Source organism: Typopeltis vanoorti, chromosome 11 (assembly GCF_054136105.1).
Source record: "Typopeltis vanoorti isolate ZY-2024b chromosome 11, IOZ_Tvanoo_1.0, whole genome shotgun sequence".
Lineage (NCBI taxonomy): Eukaryota > Metazoa > Arthropoda > Arachnida > Uropygi > Thelyphonidae > Typopeltis > Typopeltis vanoorti.
In genome coordinates this window covers 123,861,965-123,883,764 of record NC_143559.1, presented here as the reverse complement: position 1 = coordinate 123,883,764, position 21,800 = coordinate 123,861,965, and the positions used below count along the sequence as shown (strand labels likewise).

At 35.9% G+C, this 21,800-nt stretch overlaps 1 protein-coding gene across 1 annotated transcript in view; it reads left to right on the top strand.

Annotated features, from left to right (window-relative positions):
- Positions 1-21,800, top strand: part of Nf1 (neurofibromin 1) — a 1,119,557-nt gene that overhangs the window by 314,919 nt on the left and 782,838 nt on the right. The window contains exon 17 of the mRNA XM_090400295.1: positions 2,890-3,076. Within this exon, the coding sequence (XP_090256421.1) occupies positions 2,890-3,076 (187 nt within the window). The remainder of the gene's footprint in view (positions 1-2,889; positions 3,077-21,800) is intronic.

Sequence of the window (21,800 nt, the reverse complement as noted above, 5' to 3'; positions counted from 1 at the left end):
TGTCAATAACCCAAAACCATCAGCTCTTATATTTCAGTCTTCTAAGGCACTTCTTAGTTTATCATTCTATCTACACATTGGTCATCCTCGTAATCTTTTTTTACTATCATCCAAAAAAAAAAAACAACTAGTTTTTTTCTAACCTGCATTTTTTACCCCCTTCCATTTTTTTAAGTGACCATAATCACCTCCTCTGAGATAATAATACTCCCATTGAATCCACTTCACTCCCCCCAGTATATTTCTCAGAACACTCTTGTCTGTGATCTTTGATCAAATATTTTATTTCTAACTCGGCTCTGAGGGCTATAAGTTAAAATTAGTTTCAGCATTGTCCTATTTATACAGCTAATTTAGTGTTTTAACTAATTTCTTTCTTATTATAAATTTCTTCAATTGACTTCCTTCCATGCCAACTTTGCTAATTCTATTGTCTATTTGCAATTTTAATTCACCATCTTTGCTAACAATTGTGCTTAAATAGCTGAAATATTTTATTTGTTGTATAAGCTCTCCATTCAGGATGCACTTCATATTGCCTACGTTCATTGTCTTAGTCTTTTTATTGACAATTTTCATACCAAATTTATTATGATAGTTATTCAACTTTATTAGGGAATCTGCAGACTTGTACTTGATTTCTTTTGGAATATAACATCATCTGCTTAAAGTAAAGAGATGACATTAAAATCTCCAATTTTTCAATCTTTTAATTCCACTTTCTGTTATACTGTGATCCATATAAATGCTGAATAACAGAGGAGATAATCTGTACCATTGTCTCACACCTCAGTTAACATCTTCTTGTACCTTCGTAAATTCTAACTGCTGACTTTGCAACTCAGTATAGTTTTTCAACACTGTATATTGCATGATAGTCAGCATGTAAGTCAGTAGTTAGAATTGAAGGAAGTATGGGGAGATGGTTTAATCCATGTGTAGAGACTCAAGTGCTGTGAGGACCATATTGGAGGCTTAATGGATTGTATACAGCACTCAGAAAGGGTTAAAACAGAATTTAATACTTCCTATATATTTCGTCTCAGTAAATGAGACATCTTCAGGGATTACAAGAAAACTAATGTCACATCAAAAACAAATAACACACAATACTAAGCCCAACCACGTGGGTGACACTCAAGTCCTATCTAGGTGGAGCGCCCTCTAAGGGCGGTTGTAGGTGGCCTGGAATGTAAAGTGGGACCTCTGGTGATAAGCGTTTCCCAAATCTTAAGAAGCTTAATGCAACCATATTTGTTGAGATTTGGTTGGTTCCTGAGAGCTGCTGCTGATTCTAAGAATAGTCTCTCTTTTTTGAATTTGCTGTGGTGGAGCATGGTGGTTTTTCCCCATGAGATCCTGTGGGTTGTATCCAAGACATGGACAGCCAAGCCTGACTGACCATAGTTATGTTTGCAGATGTATGACTTATGTTCCTCCAGGCGGATAGTGACTGATCTGCCTGTCTCTCCAAAGTACACCAGTTTACATGAACAGGGTACTTTATAGACTCCAGGCATTGAGAGAGGAGGGAGCTGAACTTTTGTAGAGCGGATAAGGGTAGCAAGTTTGCAGTGGGGCTTAAATGCGGTGTGTAGGTTGTACTTTTTTAAAATCTTGGCTATTTTTTCTGATGTGCCACGGATGTAGGGTATGGTGATGGCATTTCTAAACTCTTTCTGAAGAGAAGACCAAGGGAAGGGGGAAGACCTGATTATTTTTTTAATACTGTGATCACTGTAACCATTGGAGAGGAAAGTGTTGTGTATGTGATAAGCTCAGTTGTAAGGGTGGTTTCACTGGAACAAAGATTGTGGGCTCTCTTGGTAAGAGTTTTAATAATGCCATATTGTTGAGCATGGTGGTGGTGGGAGAGTTTGTGAATGTATCTGCCTGTATGTGTGGGTTTTTTATATACAGTGAAGGAAAGTACCATTGGGAAGACGTGTAACTAAGGTGTCTAGGAAGGGTAAACAATTGTTCTTTTCCATTGTAAACTGGATTCTTGATGTAGGCTGTTGAGGTGACTGAGGAAAGAGTCTAATGTGTCTGGGCCATGAGGCCAAATAGAGAAAACATCGTCTACATATTTTAGCCAGATAGACGGTTTGAGAGGGGCTGATTCTATGGCTCGTTTTTCAAATTCTTCCATATAAAAATTGGCAGGGTGGGGGGGAACCCATGGCAGTTCCCTCTATCTGCTTGTAAATTTTGTTCTTCCAAGAAAAATAACCAGAATTGATGGCAAAGGAAAAGAAATCTAAGCATTGGAAAGCATTTCCAAGTGTGACATTTTTTTTTTTTTTTTTTTTTTTTGTTCCTTTCAGAATTATTTTTTTCTGAGTTCAGTTAATTTGCCTGTAAGTTGGAGATGTCAGTGAGGCCATGTGCAAATATATTTTTCTTTGTTTAACAAAAATGTTCACTGCTTGGTGGTCCATATAGCACAAATATATCTCTCTCTTCTAAAAGATTCTATACAATATCTACAGGGAAATAAAGATAGAAATTGCAAAGCTCATCACGCTTAGCGTACATTATAATACTAGGAAGCATGAGTTTGAAGAAATTTCTGGGTCTTTTATTTCATAGCAAAAAATGAATGAGCTATTCATAATAATTCTATTATCATTTTTAATCAGACTGTTTTATTTTATAAGACTGAAGTAAAGTCAAAATCATAAACATGTTTTGCTTTAACTTAATAATAACAGATTCTTTAAACTGAAATATAGCCCATCTGAAAACCAGCAGAATAACAGATTTTGCTGGTTTTCAGATTTCACAAGAATTTATCATGTTTAAAAATGTCTTCTTATTCCATTTACCTTATTTACTTTATGTAGTGAAAATATCTATTCTTGATTAATTAACTTTCCTTTATTGCAGGTGGTTTTTTTTATGTACCTTTGGAGCATTGATATCGATGCTGTGTTGGTTGCGATGTCTTGCTTTGTACTACTTTGTGAAGAAGCCGACATTAGATGCGGTCAGGATGATTTAACTGTCACTTACCTTTTACCTAATTACCATATATATCAAGAACTTGCTTCAGCAAGTACTGTCCTCACAACAGGTAACTGATTATTAATATAATAATACTATTTTTAACTGTCTTTTTGTTTTATAAAAACCGTCTCCAGTCAAATTGTGTAAGTCAATAAACAAAATTTATACGAGGCCTCATCAGAAAGTGTCAAAACTAAAAGTAAAGGCTTATACTAAAGAGTGGATCCCTTAGATTCTTTCCTTAGAAAGCAGTAGAGTAATATCCTTAACATATGCACTTGTTTCCACATTTTTCCAATAAGTTTCTCTTCATTACAATTCTTCTCTTTAAGATGAAAGAAAAATAAAATTCAGCTGGAGCCAATCGTTGGACAGATTAGCTGAGAAGAAAACACTTTTGGTCTCCAACCAGTAAGTCAAGGATTTGAATTCCATGGCATGCATGGCTTTTGTCTGTATATATATATATATAAATCCCATATATATATATATATATATATATATATATATATACACACACACACACACATATGAGGTGCAAAACCTGTTGCACATCAGCACCTTGTGTCGACAAAATTATACGATTGAATTTAGATTGCAGATGAATTTCATTGCCCAATGCAAGACTGCCACGTTGTGTTTTTAATCACTCCCACACATGGGAGGCCACAGCACATGTGGCATATCAGTGCTATAGTTGTGCATGGGTCATAAGAAAAGTACTCTGTTGAGATTCTTTTTTAGAGGTCATAGTCTTTGGGGAATACTTCAAGAAGAATGCTGTTCCAGAAAATAGCAGATTTAGCAGTTCAATTGTAAATGCTAGAAAAACATTAAAAATTAAATAAAAATTTACATTTATTATTTGAGGATTATAACAGTGCCCATCAAAGCAGAATATGGGAGGCAATGAAATTTTTAGAATACTCGAAAACCATATTAATATGATACAAGTATGTAATGGCACCCCTCCCTACTTTCCCCTGAGCAAGGTACATCTTATAGGAAGTTTTTGGTATCATGCTAAACAGCTGGCCAATTCTCTGATCCCCCTCACTGGAAGTTCCCCTTCCTATATAAAAAACTCGATCCACTTTAAAGCCCTCACAGAAAATTTAACCTTGAAGAAGACAGACATATTGGTAAGCTTTGATATCTCCTCTTTGTTTATCAATATTCCCTTAATTGACACCTTATCTCTCTTAGAAAACGTTTTTCCCTCTGACATCTTAGATCTCTTTTCCTTTGCCATTGACTCTGGGTATTTCTCTTGGAACAAAAAAATCTACAAGCAGATAGAGGGAACTGCCATGGGTTCCCCCCTCTCACCCTCCCCCCTTGCCAATTTCTATATGGAAGATTTCGAAAAACGAGCCATAGACTCAGCCCCACTCAAACCCTCTATCTGGCTAAGATATGTAGATGATGTGTTCTCTATTTGGCCTCATGTCCCAGACACGTTAGACTCCTTCCTCAGTCATCTCAATAGTCTACATCCAAGAATCCAGTTCACTATGGAAAAGGAAAAGAACAATTGTTTACCCTTCCTAGACACCTTAGTTACACGTCTTCCCAATGGTACACTTTCCTTCACTGTATACAGAAAACCCACACACACACAGGCAGATACATTCACAAACTCTCCCACCACCACCCCTCTCAACAATATTGCATTATTAAAACTCTTACCAAGAGAGCTCACAATCTTTGTTCCAGTGGAACCGCCCTCACTACTGAGCTTAACCACATACACAGCACTTTCCTCTCCAATGGCTACAACGATCACAGTATCAAAAAAATAATCAACTCCTCCCCCATTCCCCGTCCTTCTCGTCAACAAGATTTTAAAAATGCCATCACCATACCCTACATCCGTGGCACATCCGAAAAAATAGCCAAGATACTAAAACAGTACAATCTACACACAGCATATAAGCCCCACCGCAAACTGGCTACCCTTATCCGTTCTACGAAAGATCAGCTCCCTCCTCTCTCTCTGCCTGGAGTTTACAAAGTACCCTGTTCCTGTAAGCTGGCGTACTTTGGACAGACAGACAGATCAGCATCCATCCATCTAGAGGAACACAAGTCTTACATCTTCAAACACAACTATGGCCATTCAGGCTTGGCGGACCATGTTTGGGACACCACCCACAGGGTATCATGGAAGAAAACCACCATGCTCCACCACAGCAAATTCAAGAAAGAGAGACTTTTCTTAGAAGCAGCAGCAGCTCTCAAAAACCAACCAAATCTCAATAAATATGGTTGCATTAAGCTTCCGAAGATTTGGGAAACACTCATCACCAGAGTTCCCACCTTACATTCCAGGCCACCTACTACTGCCCTTAGAGGGCGCTCTACCTAGATTGGACTGTAGTGTCACCTACGTGGTTGGGCTTAGTATTGTTTGTTATTTGTGTATATGTTACATTAATTGTTTTTGTAATCCCCGTAGATGTCCTAGTGACTAGGACGAAATATAGGAAGTATTAAATTCTATTTTAATTCTTTTTGAGTGTTGTAAAAAATCCATTAAGCCTCCAACATGATGTCCTCACAGCACTTAAGCCTCTACACACAGAAGTTTTTGGTAGTGAGACCACATTATAATATAAGGAGTTTATTAAAAATAAACAATTAAAACTCAAGTTTTGTGTGTCATTAGACTTGCATCATCAGGGGTAGTGGTACCTAAAAGTGTTACACCACATATTATGTGTGCATCATGTGGGGTCCCTGTTTAAGGATGAATAGGTATTGGAATCTTCTAATAGGCTGTTTATTTTTCTTGTGTATTTATCTGAATTCATAACTACGGTTGTATTTCCATTACCTGCTTTGACTATTACTACATTTTTATCTCGTCTTAATTCTTTAAGGGCTATGAATTCCGATTTAGGTAAGTTTCTACGTGCTACTTTACATTTTAGTGATAAGGTTGAAATTTGTATGTGGATAAGATTTTCCGAATCTCGAGGAAGATTGCTGATTCCTTTTTCAATTTGTACTATGATGTCTACTTTTGGAATGTTCTGTGTAGGTAACCCAAAATTGAAACCTTTCATTCGGAGATTTTTTTCCATTTTTAACACACAATAAAATCAATGACGTGATCAAAAAGTTATCTGATTAGTCAGAAGAATTAAATATCAAAACATCCATTGGTCCCAAGAATTTATGGCACACCAAAAATACACAAAAAATATATTCTGTTATGGCCATTTGCAGATGGGAGAGATTCTTTGACCTCAAACTTAGCAAAATATCTGCCCAAACATGATATCACCACACATAGGAAAAACAGAATCATCTGTAAAGAATAGTTTACATTTCATTGAAAAGGTAAAAGATATAAATATAGAACCTTCAAACATTTTAGCAAGTTTCATTATAGTCAGTCTCTTCACAAATGTACCAGAAATAACATAGTGGATCTACTTGTAAATCTTTACCCATTGGACACTATAGGACTCTTCAAACACTGCATGGAAAACACTTTTTTAATATTTCAAGACAAATATTGGGAACAAAAAGGCCACTCGTCATGTGTTCCTGCCCCTTTTTCCAGCCTTAGCCAACCTGTTTATGGAAAATTTCAAAACTAATACATTAAAAACCTATCAGAAGATGGGTTTTTAATGTATTAATTTTTAATGCATTAAAAATCTATCAGAAGAAACCAAAAGTTTGGTTACATTACGTTGATTTATATTTATGTGTTCCACAATTTTAGTGTTCCACAGTTAAAAACAAGGTAAATTTGCTGCTATTTGCAAAGGATATCAAGGAAAGGTAATTTTTTGTGCTGTTCTAGTTCGATAGTGAATTTTATATTGGAATGCAAGTTGTTCAGATAATGCGTTTCTGCCCCTTTCTCCAACCTGTTTATGGAAAATTTCAAAACTAATGCATTAAAAACCTATCAGAAGAAACCAAAAGTTTGGTTACGTTACGTTGATAATATTTTCGTCATTTGGTTGGGAACGGTTGATGAGCTGATTGCTTTCAAAGATTATCCGAACAACTTGCATTCCAATATAAAATTCACTATTGACTAGAACAACACAAAAAATTACCTTTCCTTGATATCCTTTGCAAATAGCATCAAATTTACCTTGTTTTTAACTGTGGAACACTAAAATTGTTCACATTTTTATTACGAAAAGAAAAAATGGTCTTCTCCATATACAGAAAACCTACCACAATGGGAAGATTTTTAAATGCTGCTTCACAAAGTAGCTTTTTTTACTTTTATAAAAAATATCAAGATTCCTACATTCACTATCATCATCATCATCAAATTCCTGCCATGTACCCTCAAGGGGTGTACAGGATATGATAGTACTACATGAAAAAAATTACATCATTACTAACTTCCTATCTACAATTTTCCTCCAAATCAGTCTGTTACTTGTCAAGACTCCAACATTATTAGATCTTATATTTCTATCGTCTAAGGCACTTTGTACCGTATCAATCCACCTATATCTTGGTCTTCCTCTGGGTCGTTTTGCTGCCAACCTGGCAGAGAACACTTGTTTTGCTAATCTTTCCTCGGCCATTCTGTTTAAGTGACCATATCACCTGAGATTAGCTCTGCTAACACATTCCTGGATACTGACAATGTCAAGTTCTTTCCTAATATCCTCGTTTTTAATATGATATTGCCATTGATCCTATCTGTTCACGCCTATAATCTTTCTCAGGACTCTCATATCTGTGGTCTCTAGTCTTTGGTCAAGTGTTTTATTTCTGACCCAGCTCTCAGATCCATAAGTTAAAACTGGTTTGAACACTGTCTTGTATACAGCTAATTTAGTGTTCTGACTAATTTCTCTTTTATTCCATATGAATTTGTTCAATTGACTTCCCACCATACCAGCTTTGCTGATTCTGTCGTCTATTTCTATATTTAATTTACCATCTTCGGTAAAAATCATGTCTAAGTAGCTGAAATGTTTTACTTGTTCCACAGGTTTTCCATTCAAAACACAGTTGACGTTTTCAATGATTCTGCCTATTTTCATTGTCTTTGTCTTTTTATTGCTGACCTTCATACCATATCTATTACAGCAGCTATTCAATTTAGTCAGAGAATCTTGCAGACTTGTAGCGGATTTATTTAGAAGTATAACATCATCATCTGCATAAAGCAAAGAGCTGACATTAACAGCTCCAATTTCGATATCATTTTTAATACCACTTTCCTTCATAATGTGATCCATATAGATAATGAATAACAGAGGGGATAATGTACATCCTTGTCTCACACCAGATTTAACATTAAACTATCTTCCTGTACTTCCTTCAATTCTAACTCTGACTTACAACTCAAAGACTAAGTATTGCTTGATATAATGCCCCACTGACACCATATAACTGCAGAGTATTGTACAGCCTCTCTCTTGGCACCTTGTCATATGCCTTCTCCAAATCGACACAACTTAAATACAGATCTTTGTTATATTCCCATGCTTTCTCGACTATTTGTCGTAAAGTGAAGATCTGATCCTGACAGCTCCTATTTGGCCTGAATCCAGCTTGTTCTTCACCAAGCTTTTCTTCCACAATTCTTCTCAACCGTTTCTCAAGTATACTTGCATAGATCTTACCAGTAACACTCAGTAGGGAAATACCTCTGTAATTCTCACATTCAGTTTTATTTCCCTTTTTATATATGGGTACTATAAGAGCTCTACTCCAATCATCGGGAATTCATCCCTCTGTCCAGGCTTTATGAACTATGCAGTGCAGCTACTGTAAGACTCTTATACCACCATACTTCAGCATTTCTGGTCGAATATCATCTACTCCTGCTGCCTTTCCACATTTCAAGCCTTTGATGGATATCTTTTTCTCCCATTTTCATGTCACCTTTATCATCTCTAACTCCTTTTACAGCACTCTTTCCTCCATTCCTAACCTTCTTCAACAACCTCCAGAATATTTTGCCACCTTCTTGATATTTATTTTCTATATTCTTGCCAAAGACCCCCCATGACTTTTGTTTAGCTAGTTTTACCCAGTATTTAGCATACTTGCATTTATCTCTGTATTCTCTAAGAGCACAAGCTGACTTATTTGGCAGGAACCTTTGATATGCTTTCTTCTTTTCCTTCACTGCCTTTTTAACTTCCTGTGTCCACCAGGGAGTTCTGACTTTTTTATCCTTGCAGACAACCTCACCACATGACTCTCTGGCAGAATCATTCAATGTTTTCTTCAGATTTTGCCACTGAATCTCCAAGGTTTGGTTTCTGTTCTCAAACTCTTTCATTTTTTCTTCAATAATCTTTGTGTATTTTAGTCTACAGTTCACATCTGAGAGCTGCTCAACTTTTATTCGCTTAAAAACTTTCTTACATGTTATTCTTTTCAATATGAAATTCAATTTTATCCTGCTCAAGACTAAATAGTGATCGCTTCCAATTTCAAATCCTCTGTACACTCTGGTGTCCTGCCCCAGGGAGAAAACATCACTATCAACAATAACATAGTCAATGAGACTTTTCTTACTCCTTGCCTCTTCTCTCCATGTGAATTTGTGCACATTTTTATGTTGGAACATGGTGTTAGTAATAACCAGTCCATGTCCTGAGCAGAAATCCAACAGATATTTGCCATTATTATTAGCTTTGCTCTTTTCTCCAAATTTTCCCAAAATATTTTTGTATGTCACAATCATTTCCTACTCTGCTATTTAGATCCCCAACAAGGACCAACTTTTCCTTTTTCATTGTGTCAGTTGCTTTTTCTACAGCGTCAAAAAATTCCTCCACTTCTACCTTAGTAGAACCTTCTGTGGGACCATAGGCACAAATAAGTCTCATTGTCCAGTTTCTCATTCTCATATTTGCCCACATTACTCTACTTGAGACTGACTGCCATTCAAGAAGATTAGCCTCGTATTTGGTGTTGAATACTATGGCTACTCCTTCTTTTCCTTGATTGGCATTTCCTGAATATAACATTTTGTATTTATTGCTCAGAAAGATCTCACCGGTTTTGGTCTTTTTTGTTTCAGTCACCCCTATTATGTCGATCTGGTACTTACCTAATTCCTCAACTAGCTCCATTTCTTTGCTATTCAGGCTTCTTACGTTGAGAGTACTGATCTTTAACTCTGGTGATGTTGAGTTGGGGTTTGTTTTCAGATTTGTTCCAGTAGCTGACTTTTTGCTGTTCGCCCTGGTTCCCTTTTCTTCTTTGAAAAACAACGGGGATCCCTTGTTTAACCGGGCGACGCCCCAGCTGGCATGAAATTTTGTCATGTTGTACCATCATTTTTTATTTTGGTTTAACCAATAAGAATACAATTTGGTCGGCTAATGTCAAATTGCCACCCCATCCACATTCGTTCAGTATCCAAGTAGATACCCAACAGGGTGCACCACGAGAAGGTGAGGATTGGACATTAAGTCAGAAGCCCTGGTCGGTTCTCCGCATTCCTTTAATGGCTATGTGGAGGTCTCCTCTCAGTTATACAGCTTTGACTCTTAAACACCCCCTACATTCACTAACCCCAGAAAATAAAAAAACCAGGCATCTGTAAGATTTATTGCTCTTGTGGCATTTGTTATGTAGGCCAGACAAGAAGGTCTGGAGAGATCTGCATGACTGAACATGTAAAAGACATCGAAAAAAGAAGAGAGCATAAATCATGCCTGGCATTCCACAACTACTACTGGCCATCAAGTACTCTGGCATCGAACAAAAATGTCATGTATTGATAACTGTTTCACAAGAAAATGTAAAGAAATGAAATACAATAGTTGCTCATTACAGAAACTCCATAACAACCACCAGTTCTTCATAGTACATGGTTTGCTATAGTGAATTTGGGAGAGCAAAAGCTTTCCATTTTCCATGTTCTTCTGGAATATATACCATCAAAAATATTGAAGATAGATGAGGAAACTTTCATTCCAGAGTTTAGAATAATCTTTTTTTTTTGACCCTTGCCATTTCTTCTTGTCATATATTAAGTTGAGAATATATAAAAGTTAAACTGCAATACTTTGTCATTCCCCCCCCCATTTCATATTTGATATTATTTCATTTCCTTAATAAAAAATATTAAATAAATCCTGAATATGAATTGCCAGCCTAGTTGGCTGATTGGTAGTATATTTACTTTTCAACAGACTGCAGGTTCAAATCCTTCCATGAACATGAGTTTTTATGATTGTGGTTAAGTAGGAGATGAATTTTATTGCCTGCCATTACCAACACTGCTTAATTAAAGTCTTGAACTGGCTTGTGAAGTTCCTTGTTTGGTATCATGAATTGTCGTGAAGAAGTATATGCCATTTACTACCATACTGCTATTTACCATAAGCTACCTAAGAATACTTGACCCATTGCAAAGTGGCAGTTAGGTTGATTAATAATACTTTACTTACTGGTCACTCCACTCTGTTTCACACCTACATTCAATTTCTGTTACAAGTATTTTTTTTATTTTTAACAGATATTTACATAATTACTGTTCATCAGAATTGACATCAATAATTTGTTATTCCTCTAAATCTATTAAATCAGATTTGCAGAAGAGGAGGTGTTTTTCTCTTTCCCCATTACAAAGTAGCTAATTTCACTTCACTACTCCTGAAGATAATGCATTTTTTGCCAATAATGCCGATGATAAAGTGAGCACAATCTCGGCAGTCTGGTTGTAATGGTTTAAATGTGTACAGTGTTAAAATTATTCTCTTTAAATGTCATAAAATCAGTATGAAAATTGACAATAAAATCAATCTTGTTGGCATGTCACCTATCAACAGTGAAAAATAGTCAACAGAATGTAATTCATGTTGTTAATCATATTAAATATTAAAGATCTTTAAAGATACATCATGTAATGTTAAGCTTTGATTCCTATTTAGACACCACAAGACATATGATTTCTAGATTCCTTAAACAGTCATAAATTGCTCTTCCAGGTAAGACATAGTAGCATTTCACCAATCCATGTGTGATTTTCTGTTGTATTGAGGCTGTTTCTTTTATGTCAGTGTGGTTGAAGATTTCTCCCAATCTCAGAAATCATTACAGTTCTTAAGATCTTTTACAAAATTACAAATTTTTGTGGTTTCTAAATAAACTCAATTCTTAACCTATTATATTGAAGAATTTTTTTTTTTCCTCCCCTTCCACAAAATGCATTCACCATCTATAAATCAAATATCTTTTTTTTTTTTTTTTGAAATGGAAGTGTAATTTTAAATACTTCAATATTAAAGATAGTATCTGTTGCAATAAAAACTAAATTATATTTGTATACATAAATATAAAAAAATGCAATCACAATATCTTGCATTGTATTCTTTGAAAAAGAAATGCATCTCTATATTGAAGAGTTGTTGTTATTAATGTGAAATTGACATTATTTTCTTGAAATTAAAAAATTGAAATTCAACATGGAATTAGCCTGTATCATAGTTCTGCCTGTGGGGAAAAAAAAAAATAAATAAATAAAATAAACTTTAACAGTATTGCAAACATTTTTTTAGCACAAAAAGCTAAACCTTTAAATTTCCCCAAGTATAAAAAAAGAGATCCATCATATTTACCAAAAAAAGTTTTCTTAATATGTCCTACATTTACAGCAAACTCCAGTCCAATAATTCTATGTGAAATTGATGCAGCACTCAAACGAAAACTAAAAAAAGTAAAGCTAGCTCCTGTCATTGATGGCATCCTTCATCCTTCTAGACTTTCTTATTCACCTTGGCCCAAGAGCAAAATCCTGGCTATCTGATTTCTTCTCTACAATAATAAATTATGAACTTAGGTGGGAGATGAATTTCATCACCCAGTGTGAGACCATCATCCTGCTTATTAGAGGCCTGAATTTGCTTAAAAAAAGTTTCATGTTTGGTCTCTAGAGCAGGTTAAAAAAAAAAAGAAAATAAATAAAAATTATCATAATGAAATCCCTACACCCTCAGCGAGTGTACTAACTTCCAAACAACAATTTTCCTCCAAATTAATCTGTAATCTGTGTCAAATTCTCCAACATTATCAGATTTTATGTTTTCTAAGTCATTTTTTACTGCATCAATCTGCCTACATCTTGATCTTCCTCTGGGTCTTTTCTCTCTAAACCTGGCAAGTAACAATTGTTCTGCTAATCTCTCCTCTCCCATTCTGTTTGTGACCATGTCATCTGAAATTAGCTATTCTGATACATTCCTGAATGCTATCAATGGCAAGTCCTTTCTTAACATCCTCATTTTGAATACGATGCTGCCATTGATGCCATCTTTTCTTTTCTTCCATTTCTTTTTTTGTTCCATGTAAATTTATTCAACTGACTTACTGGCATACCAGCTTTAATAATTCTGTTATTTATTTCCATATTTAATTTGCCATCTTCACTAAAAACTGGACCTAAATAGCTGGAATGTTTTATTTGTTCTATAAGTTTTTCATTCAGGATACAGTTGATGTTTTCATATTTCTGCCTATTTTCATTGACTTTTATTGCTTATTTTCATAACAGTTATTCAGTGTAGTGAGGGAATCTGGAGAGTTGTACTGGATAACATCACCAATTTTGATATCAGATTTAATACCAGCACACTTCATTATGTGATCATTTAGATAATGAATAACAGTGGATATAATGTGCACCCTTTAAATTAAAGATACCAGAAATTATATACTTGGTTTAATCCTTTATCCAAATGTAAGCAAAGTTTGCACCTGAAGTATTTTCAGAATGGGTGCAGCTTACGATAAAGGTGGTATGACTTCACATCACTTGCCTTAGTATCCCATAATGTAAAACACATCTCCTTGTAGACATGTATAATTCTATGCATTATGGGAAGGGTCACTACCCAGACCGGTTTTGACCTTTATTGAGGTCTCATCAGTGGGAGCCAGACCCAGATGTGATACCAAGGTTGAAGTAATGCAGAAGTCATATTTTCATATACGAGTTGCCAAAAGGTGTCACACTTTATTATTATTAAAATACTCTGGATTAGAGATAAATAGTGTTGAAAGTTTTTCCACTTGGTTATACTATAAATTAAAGATACCAAGAAATTATATACTTGGTTTAATCCTTTATCCAAGTGTAAGCAAACAAAGTACTTTGTTTGCTTACGTATAATTTGATATGTAATATGTAATTTGGCTGTATAATTTGAGTTTCAGCACATTGAAGATTCCACAGGACTGGAAAGAATGTATGATAATCCTATTGCACAATGCTTCATACGATAATACCAAGGCTTCTGTTCAAGTTGATAAAGCGTATAGTGAATGATAATAACAGACACATTGATAGGCTGACTGATGTGTCTGTCAGCCTATCAATGTCTGTAGTGGTGGTGTAGATTTTGGGGAGATATATACAATTTTGAGGGGAGAGAGAAGTTATACAATGAAGAACATGGATTTACTAAGGGAAGGTCATGTTTGAGTAATTTCCTCACATTTTATAATGTCACAGTTAGACAAGGGAAATGCATGCAGTTTGATACTTTTGGACTTTTCTAATGCTTTTGACAGTATTCAGTATAGAAAGCTGTTGCATAAGTTGGAGAATATGGGATTGGATTATAAATTACTAGTTTGGATAAGAGGATGGCTGAGTGACAGATATCATAAAGTGGCGTGTACTCAAACGGATCAGTCCTTGGTCCACTCTTATTCAACTTTACATTAATGATATGGAGAAGTATTTAACAAGTAACAAAGCTATTTGCCGATGATGCAAAGATGGGCAAGGTAACCAGGAATGCATCAGTCCTTGGTCTATTGTTATTTGGTTTTACATTAATGATGTGGGTTAGGATTTAATAAGTGATAGGCAGGGTAATCAGAAATACAACTGACAATTAGTACTTGCAGAATGATTTCAATAAACTGGAATTGTGAACATTTGAACATGACTGTCAGTTCAGTATTAGTAGATGTAAAATTATGCACGCTGGTGTAATGAGATATGCAATGGTGCATTATGGCTGCAGGATTATGCTAGAAGAAACTGACCAGGCTATGCATCTTAGAGTTTTAGTATATTGGTAAGTGAAGTTTAGGGGCTATATAGCAAATATTGCAAGTACAACTCAGATAATAATTGCAATGAACATATGTAAGGATGAGAAAGTGAAAATCACTATTCTGCCTCTTTACAGTGACCTCATGTGGACTGTTATGCGCAGATCTAGTTTCCGAGGTGATGAAGATTTCTGAGGCACTTCCCTCCCCCTGATTACATATATGAGCCTCCCCCAACGTAACTTTCACAAAGTGAAAACAAGACTGTCAGTCTTCTCCACAAATACAAGAAAAGTGTTAAAGTGATGATGATGGTTGGATCATTGCCTATAAAAAAGGAATATTAGTAAGCGAAGTGCAGCTACTAATCATTATGAAAACCAGAACATGGCACTGAATAGGAAACTTGCATGACCCAAGTGGTCAACAACCCCTACAGAACATTCCAAATTTACTTCACAAACATACGTTCACTTCTATTTCACTGCAAATCCCCACCTACTTTTTCTGAAAGAAACTCAAATTTCAACTCATTCAAGCACTTCTCGTCTCAAGCATCCCAATTACATACTCTTTGACATCTTCTGAGTCAAGAGTGGTATATATGTTTACTCTGACGCACCATGCCATTGAGTATCCAACTTGGAATCACATTACTCGCATTTGTTTGAAAATCTATCTGCCATCTCTATTGCTCTTCAAATACCACATGCCATTCTGAATTCTTTGCCTTGAATGTTGAATTTCTGCAATCCCACTTTCCCCATAAAAAAAGTATCTTTCTCAGGATATTTTATATTCATGCCGACTGGCTTTGTCTCACACAAATTGTTCACATGCCTATTAGAATACCAGATAACCCAAAGCACTACTCTAACGCTCTGTATCTCTTCCTCTGTAGCTCTGTATCTCTTGGAAGGTTCATCTTCCAATGAACCTTCCAAGTACACTGCGAATGTTTGTATGCCCTCTAGGTAATTCAGACTATGATGTTGTGCTTATCTCATTTCCCATGAGGAACAACACTCATAGAGCCACTCTCAATCATATGTTTTCTGGCATCACAACAAATGCCAGACAAGTTATGTTGTTAAACAACATTATTGTCTTCAGATTTTCAATCCAAACATATTACAGAAGCAATCTTTGCTGATATGGAAACATAGAGGTCCCTCCACTCCAAATTTCCATCCCATATCTAAGCCATGTTTCTCCAAAAAAAGTGTGCCAAGGTTGTACAAGTAAAGAATCTAGCATATCAAGAACCTTGCTGGTCTGGTTGACTGAGTGGTTAGCATACCTGCTCTCCAGCCAAAAGGCTGCGGGTTCAAATCCCGCCTTGAGCATGGATGTTTGTGATTGTCTCTGAAAATACTAGTGGTGGTCGGCGGTAGATGGTGTTGGTGTAGATGATGAAAGTAGTTGTAGTTGGAGGATTGAGTAGTGGAGACGGAGAGTTGTAGAGTAGATGCCCTCCCTCAATGAGTCTTTGGACTCCCTGGAGGTGTCATGTAATAATAATAATATGAGAACTACCTGTCATCAAGAACTCAGTCTTTCTTTACTACTTATATTAATGCCCAAAACAGGTGCAAGAAACCTATCAGTACCTTTAAAACCAATTTCAAAAGAAAAGCAGGAAACTTGCATCATGTCCAAATGGCAGTCAAGCTCTTCAGTCTCTTGTCAAAGCAGTTGGTTGTAACTTCTGTCCCTCATAGTCAATCCGTGGGTTCATACTTCTCCCCAAATGCATCATTAGCTGAACTTGGCAAATGTTCTTCTACCATTCCAAATGCTCAATATATTAGAAAGAGATCAGAAGAATATTATCCATATCAGACACCAAAAAAAGTCTCCTGATCCTGATGATTACCCCCCACCCCGAAGAGTTGTGCTACAGAATTGACTCTTGTCTCCTATGTTACCTTTTTGTGCTTTCTTTTTCCCATTCTCATTATCCCACAGCCTGGAAATTAGCCTATATTAAATGAATTCCTAAGCTACTGTGGAGTCTCTCTCACAGTAGTTCTTTCCAAAGTAATGTAGAAAACCATCAATACCCAATTCCTCTGCTACCCTGTTGACACCGAACAGTATAGATTCTGCTACTGCTGGTATAAAATTGACCTACTTACATCATATCTCATCTCCAGGTTAATAAGCACTTAGACTTACTTAGGTAAGTCTAAGTGCTTGCACTTGACATCTCCAAAGCCTCACTTTCATGTCTCACTCTGACACCAGGGCCTCATAAGTAAGCTTTCATCGTCTTGTTTTCCCCATGACTTCTACAACTGGGTTGCCAACTTTCTCTGACAGGACACACACTACAAGAAATAGTGGATGGCCCCTTATTCCCCCAAATATGCAACTAATGCTGAGATTCCATAAGATTCTGCTCCTTCACCCATCCTTCTCTGTTATTGAGAAGAAAGAATTAGGTGGGTTATTGATGTACCTACTGAAGTACGTACATCAATAGCCTACTTTGAAGTAGGTCAAATGAAGTAGGTTATTGATGTACCCACTTCATTTGATCATCAACACAATACAAAGCTTTGCTGACGAGATTACATTATGCTCCCCCTTTTTCATTTAACAGCCCTTGCACTACACAAACCACCAAGCTATTCTTCATTGAGGATCAGACAGTTTAATTTCAGTGCTTACAAAACAGAGTTCTGCATTATTTCACACATGCACACACACAAAAAAAAAGAGCCATTTTCTTCTAGCATTGCTTTAAACAATACTCAAATCCCCAGACAAGATAAAGTTTTGCTTCTTGGCATTACCCTGACATCAGTCATTTCTTGCGATAACCATATTGCAACTATTGTCTCCTCATTAACTAAAAAAAAATAGGATTTTTTCTCTCTCCCTCAAGGCATTTTGCTTTCTCATTTTGGGGTGCACCAAAGAGATCTGTAAAAATACTTGAATCAATACAGAGGAGGACAACTACTGTGAAAGATTGATTAATGACCCATTTGTTACTAATTCCACCCACTTTCTCACAGCATTTAATTTTTGCTGCATTCATCTTCTGTAAATACTTCCATGGTAAGTGTGCATATGAATTAACATCAATAATTTCACCACTCTACAAAATCTATTAAAACATGGTGCAGCTGCCATCCGAAACTCCATCTCCAAACTCACCAAAGAAGTTTCACTTCCTCGACCTTCATTCCTTATGTTACAGGCTCAATAGAGTGAAACAGTACTGACAAAGGATTAAAAATAAAATATTATTTTATTTTAAAAATATTATTTAAAAGTAGGGTGCTTAAATAGGGGATGCTTAAGGGTCAAAGCTATATAACTGAGAGGAGACCTCCACATAACCTTTAAAGGAATGCGGAGAACTGATCAGGGATTCTGACCTAATGTCCAATCCTCACCTTCTCGTGGTGCACCCTGTTAGGTATCTACCTGAATACTGAACGAATGAGTATGGGCTGGCTATTTAGGATTTAGCTGACCAACTTGTATTCTTATTGGCTTAAACCAAATTAAAAAAAAAAATTATGGTACAACATGACAGAATTTCATGCCGGCTGGGGCATCGCCCGGTTAAACAAGGTCCCCCATTGTATTTGCCAGGGAACCAGAGTAAACAGTGACAAGTCAGCTACTGGAATAAATCCTAACGCCCACCCCAACTCAACCCCAGAGCATAAGATCGGCACTATCAACATAAGAAGTCTGAATAGCAAAGAAATGAAGCCAGCAAAGAAATTGGATAAGTACCAGATCGATATAATAGGGGTGTCTGAAATAAAAATGGGAAAAACTGGTGAGATCTTTCTGAGCAATAAATACAAAATGTTATATTCAGTCAATGACAATCAAGAAAAAGAAGGAGTAGCCATAGTATTCAACACTAAGCAAATACGAAGATAATCTTCTTGAATTGCAGGCAGTCTCAAGTAGAGTAATGTGGGCAAATATGAGAATGGGGAACTGGACAATGAGACTTATTTGTGCCTATGGTCCCACAGAAGGTTATACTAAGGTAGAAGTGGAAGAATTTTTTTGAGGCTTTAGAGAAAGCAACTAACACAATGGAAAATAAAAAGTTGGTCCTTGTTGTGGATCTAAATAGCAGAATAGGAAATGATTGTCAGACAACAAAAATATATTGGGAAAATTTGGAGAAAAGTGCAAAGCTAATAATAATGGCAAATACTTCTTGGATTACTGCTCAGCACATGAACTGGTTATTAGTAACACAATGTTCCAACATTAAAATGTGCACAAATTCACATGGAGAGAAGAGGCAAGGAATAAGAAAAGTCTCATTGACTATGTTATTGTTGGTAGTGATGTTTTATCCCTGGTGCAGGACACCAGAGTGTACAGAGGATTTGAAATTGGAAGTGATCACTATTTAGTCTTGAGCAGGATAAAATTGAATTTCATATTGAAAAGAAGAACATGTAAGAAAGTTTTAAAGCGAATAAAAGTTGAGCAGCTCTCAGATGTGAACTGTAGACTAAAATACACAAACATGATTGAAGAAAATAATTAAAGAGTTTGAGAACAGGAACCCGATCTTGGAGGTTCATTGGCAAGCTCTGAAGAAAACACTGATTGATTCAGCCAGAGATGCATGTGGTGAGGTTGTCTGCAAGGATAGAAAAATCAGAACCACCATGGTGGACACAGGAAGTTAGAGGCAGTGAAGGAAAAGAAGAAAGCATATCAAAGGTTGCTGGCAAATAAATTAGCTTGTGCTCTTAAGAATACAGAGACAAATGCAAGAAAGCTAAACACTGCATAAAACTAGCTAAACAAAAGTCATGAGAGGACTTTGGTAAGAACATAGAAAATAAATATCAAGAAGTGGCAAGATATTCTGGAGATTGTTGAAGAAGCTCAGAAATGGAGGAAAAACTGTAAAAGGAATTAAAGATGATAAAGGTGACATAAGAACAGGAGAAAAAGATAACCTTGAAGTATAGAGTAATTACTTCAAAAAATTGCTAAATGAAATAAGCAATGATACAGCAGAGTGGTAAAAAAACACTGAGCAGGCATGAAGTCAGGAATACATATCCATACTTGAAGTCATCAAAAGCCTGAAATGTGGAAAGGCAGCAGGAGTAAATGATATTCGAGTAGAAATGCTAGAGTATGGAGGTATAAAAGTCTTACAGTGTCTCCACTGCATAGTTCAGAAGGCTTGAACAGAGGGAGTAGAGGTCTCATAGTACCCATGTATAAAAAGGGAATTCAAACTGAATGTGAGAATTACAGAGGTATTTCTCTACTGAGTGTTCCTGGTAAGATATATGCAAGTATTCTTGAGAAATGGTTGAGAAGGATTGTGGAAGAGAAGCTTGGTGAAGAACAAGCTGGATACAAGCCAAATAGAGACTGTCAGGATTAGATTTTCACTTTACGACAGAGAGTTGAGAAATCATGACAATATAACAAAGATCTGTATTTAAGTTTTGTAGATCTGGAAAAGGCATATGAAAAGGTCCCAAGGGAGAGAGAAGCTGATCAATATGCTACAGTTATATGGTGCCAATGGGGCATTATATCAAGCAATACTTAGTCTTTATTTGAGTTGTAAGTCACCAGTTAGAATTGAAGGAAGTACAGGAAGGTGGTTTAATGTTAAATCTGGTGTCAGACAAGGATGTACATTATCCCCACTGTTATTCATTATCTATATGGATCACATTATGAAGGAAAGCGGTATTAAACCTGATATCCAAATTGGAGATGTTAATGTCAGTTCTTTGTTTTATGCGGATGATGTTATACTTCTAAATGAATCCACTACAAGTCTGCAAGATTCCCTGACTAAAGTGAATAACTGTTGTAATAGGTATGGTATGAAGGTCAGCATTAAAAAGACAAAGGCAATGAAAATAGGTAGAAACAGTGAAAATATCAACTGCATTGTGAATGGAGAACCTATAGAACAAGTAAAACATTTCAGCCAATTAGGCACGATTTTTAGTGAAGAATGGAAATAGACAACAGATCAACAAAGCTGGTATAGTAGGAAATCAACTGAATAAATTTATATGGAATAAGAGAAATTAACCAAAACACTAAATTAGCTGTATACAAGACAGTGTGCAAGCCGATTTTGACTTATGGATATGAGAGCTGGGTCAGAAATAAAACATTTGATGACTAGAGACTGAAGATATGAGAGTCTTGAGAAAGACGAGGGTCATGAATAGATGGCATCAATGGCAATGTCATATTAAAAATGAGGATATTAAGAAAGAACTTGACATTGTCATTATTCAGGAATGCCTTAGCAGAGACTTAATCTCAGGTGGTATGGAAACTTAAACGGAATGGGTGAGGAAAGATTATCCAAACAAGTGTTCTCTGCCAGGTTGGCAGGAAAATGACCCAGAGGAAGACCAAGATATAGGTGGATTGATACAGTAAAAAGTGCCTTAGAAGATAGAAATATGAGATCTGATAATGTTGGAGTCTTGACAGATAACAGACTAATTTGGAGGAAAATTGTAGAAAGGAAGTTAGTGATCATGTGATTTTTCATATAGTACTATCATCTCCTGTACACTCCTTGAGGGTATATACAGGAATTTGATGATGATATTTAAAAGTATTATTTTATTTGAAGAGTTAAATATTGTTTTTAATCTTTTCATTACAGAGTAGGAAATTTCTTAGTTTCTGTATCTATATATACACATATCGGTTAGTTTGTGTCCATTATATTTGTAATTAATGCATTAAAATTATAATAAGAACAATGTTTGTAAAACAGT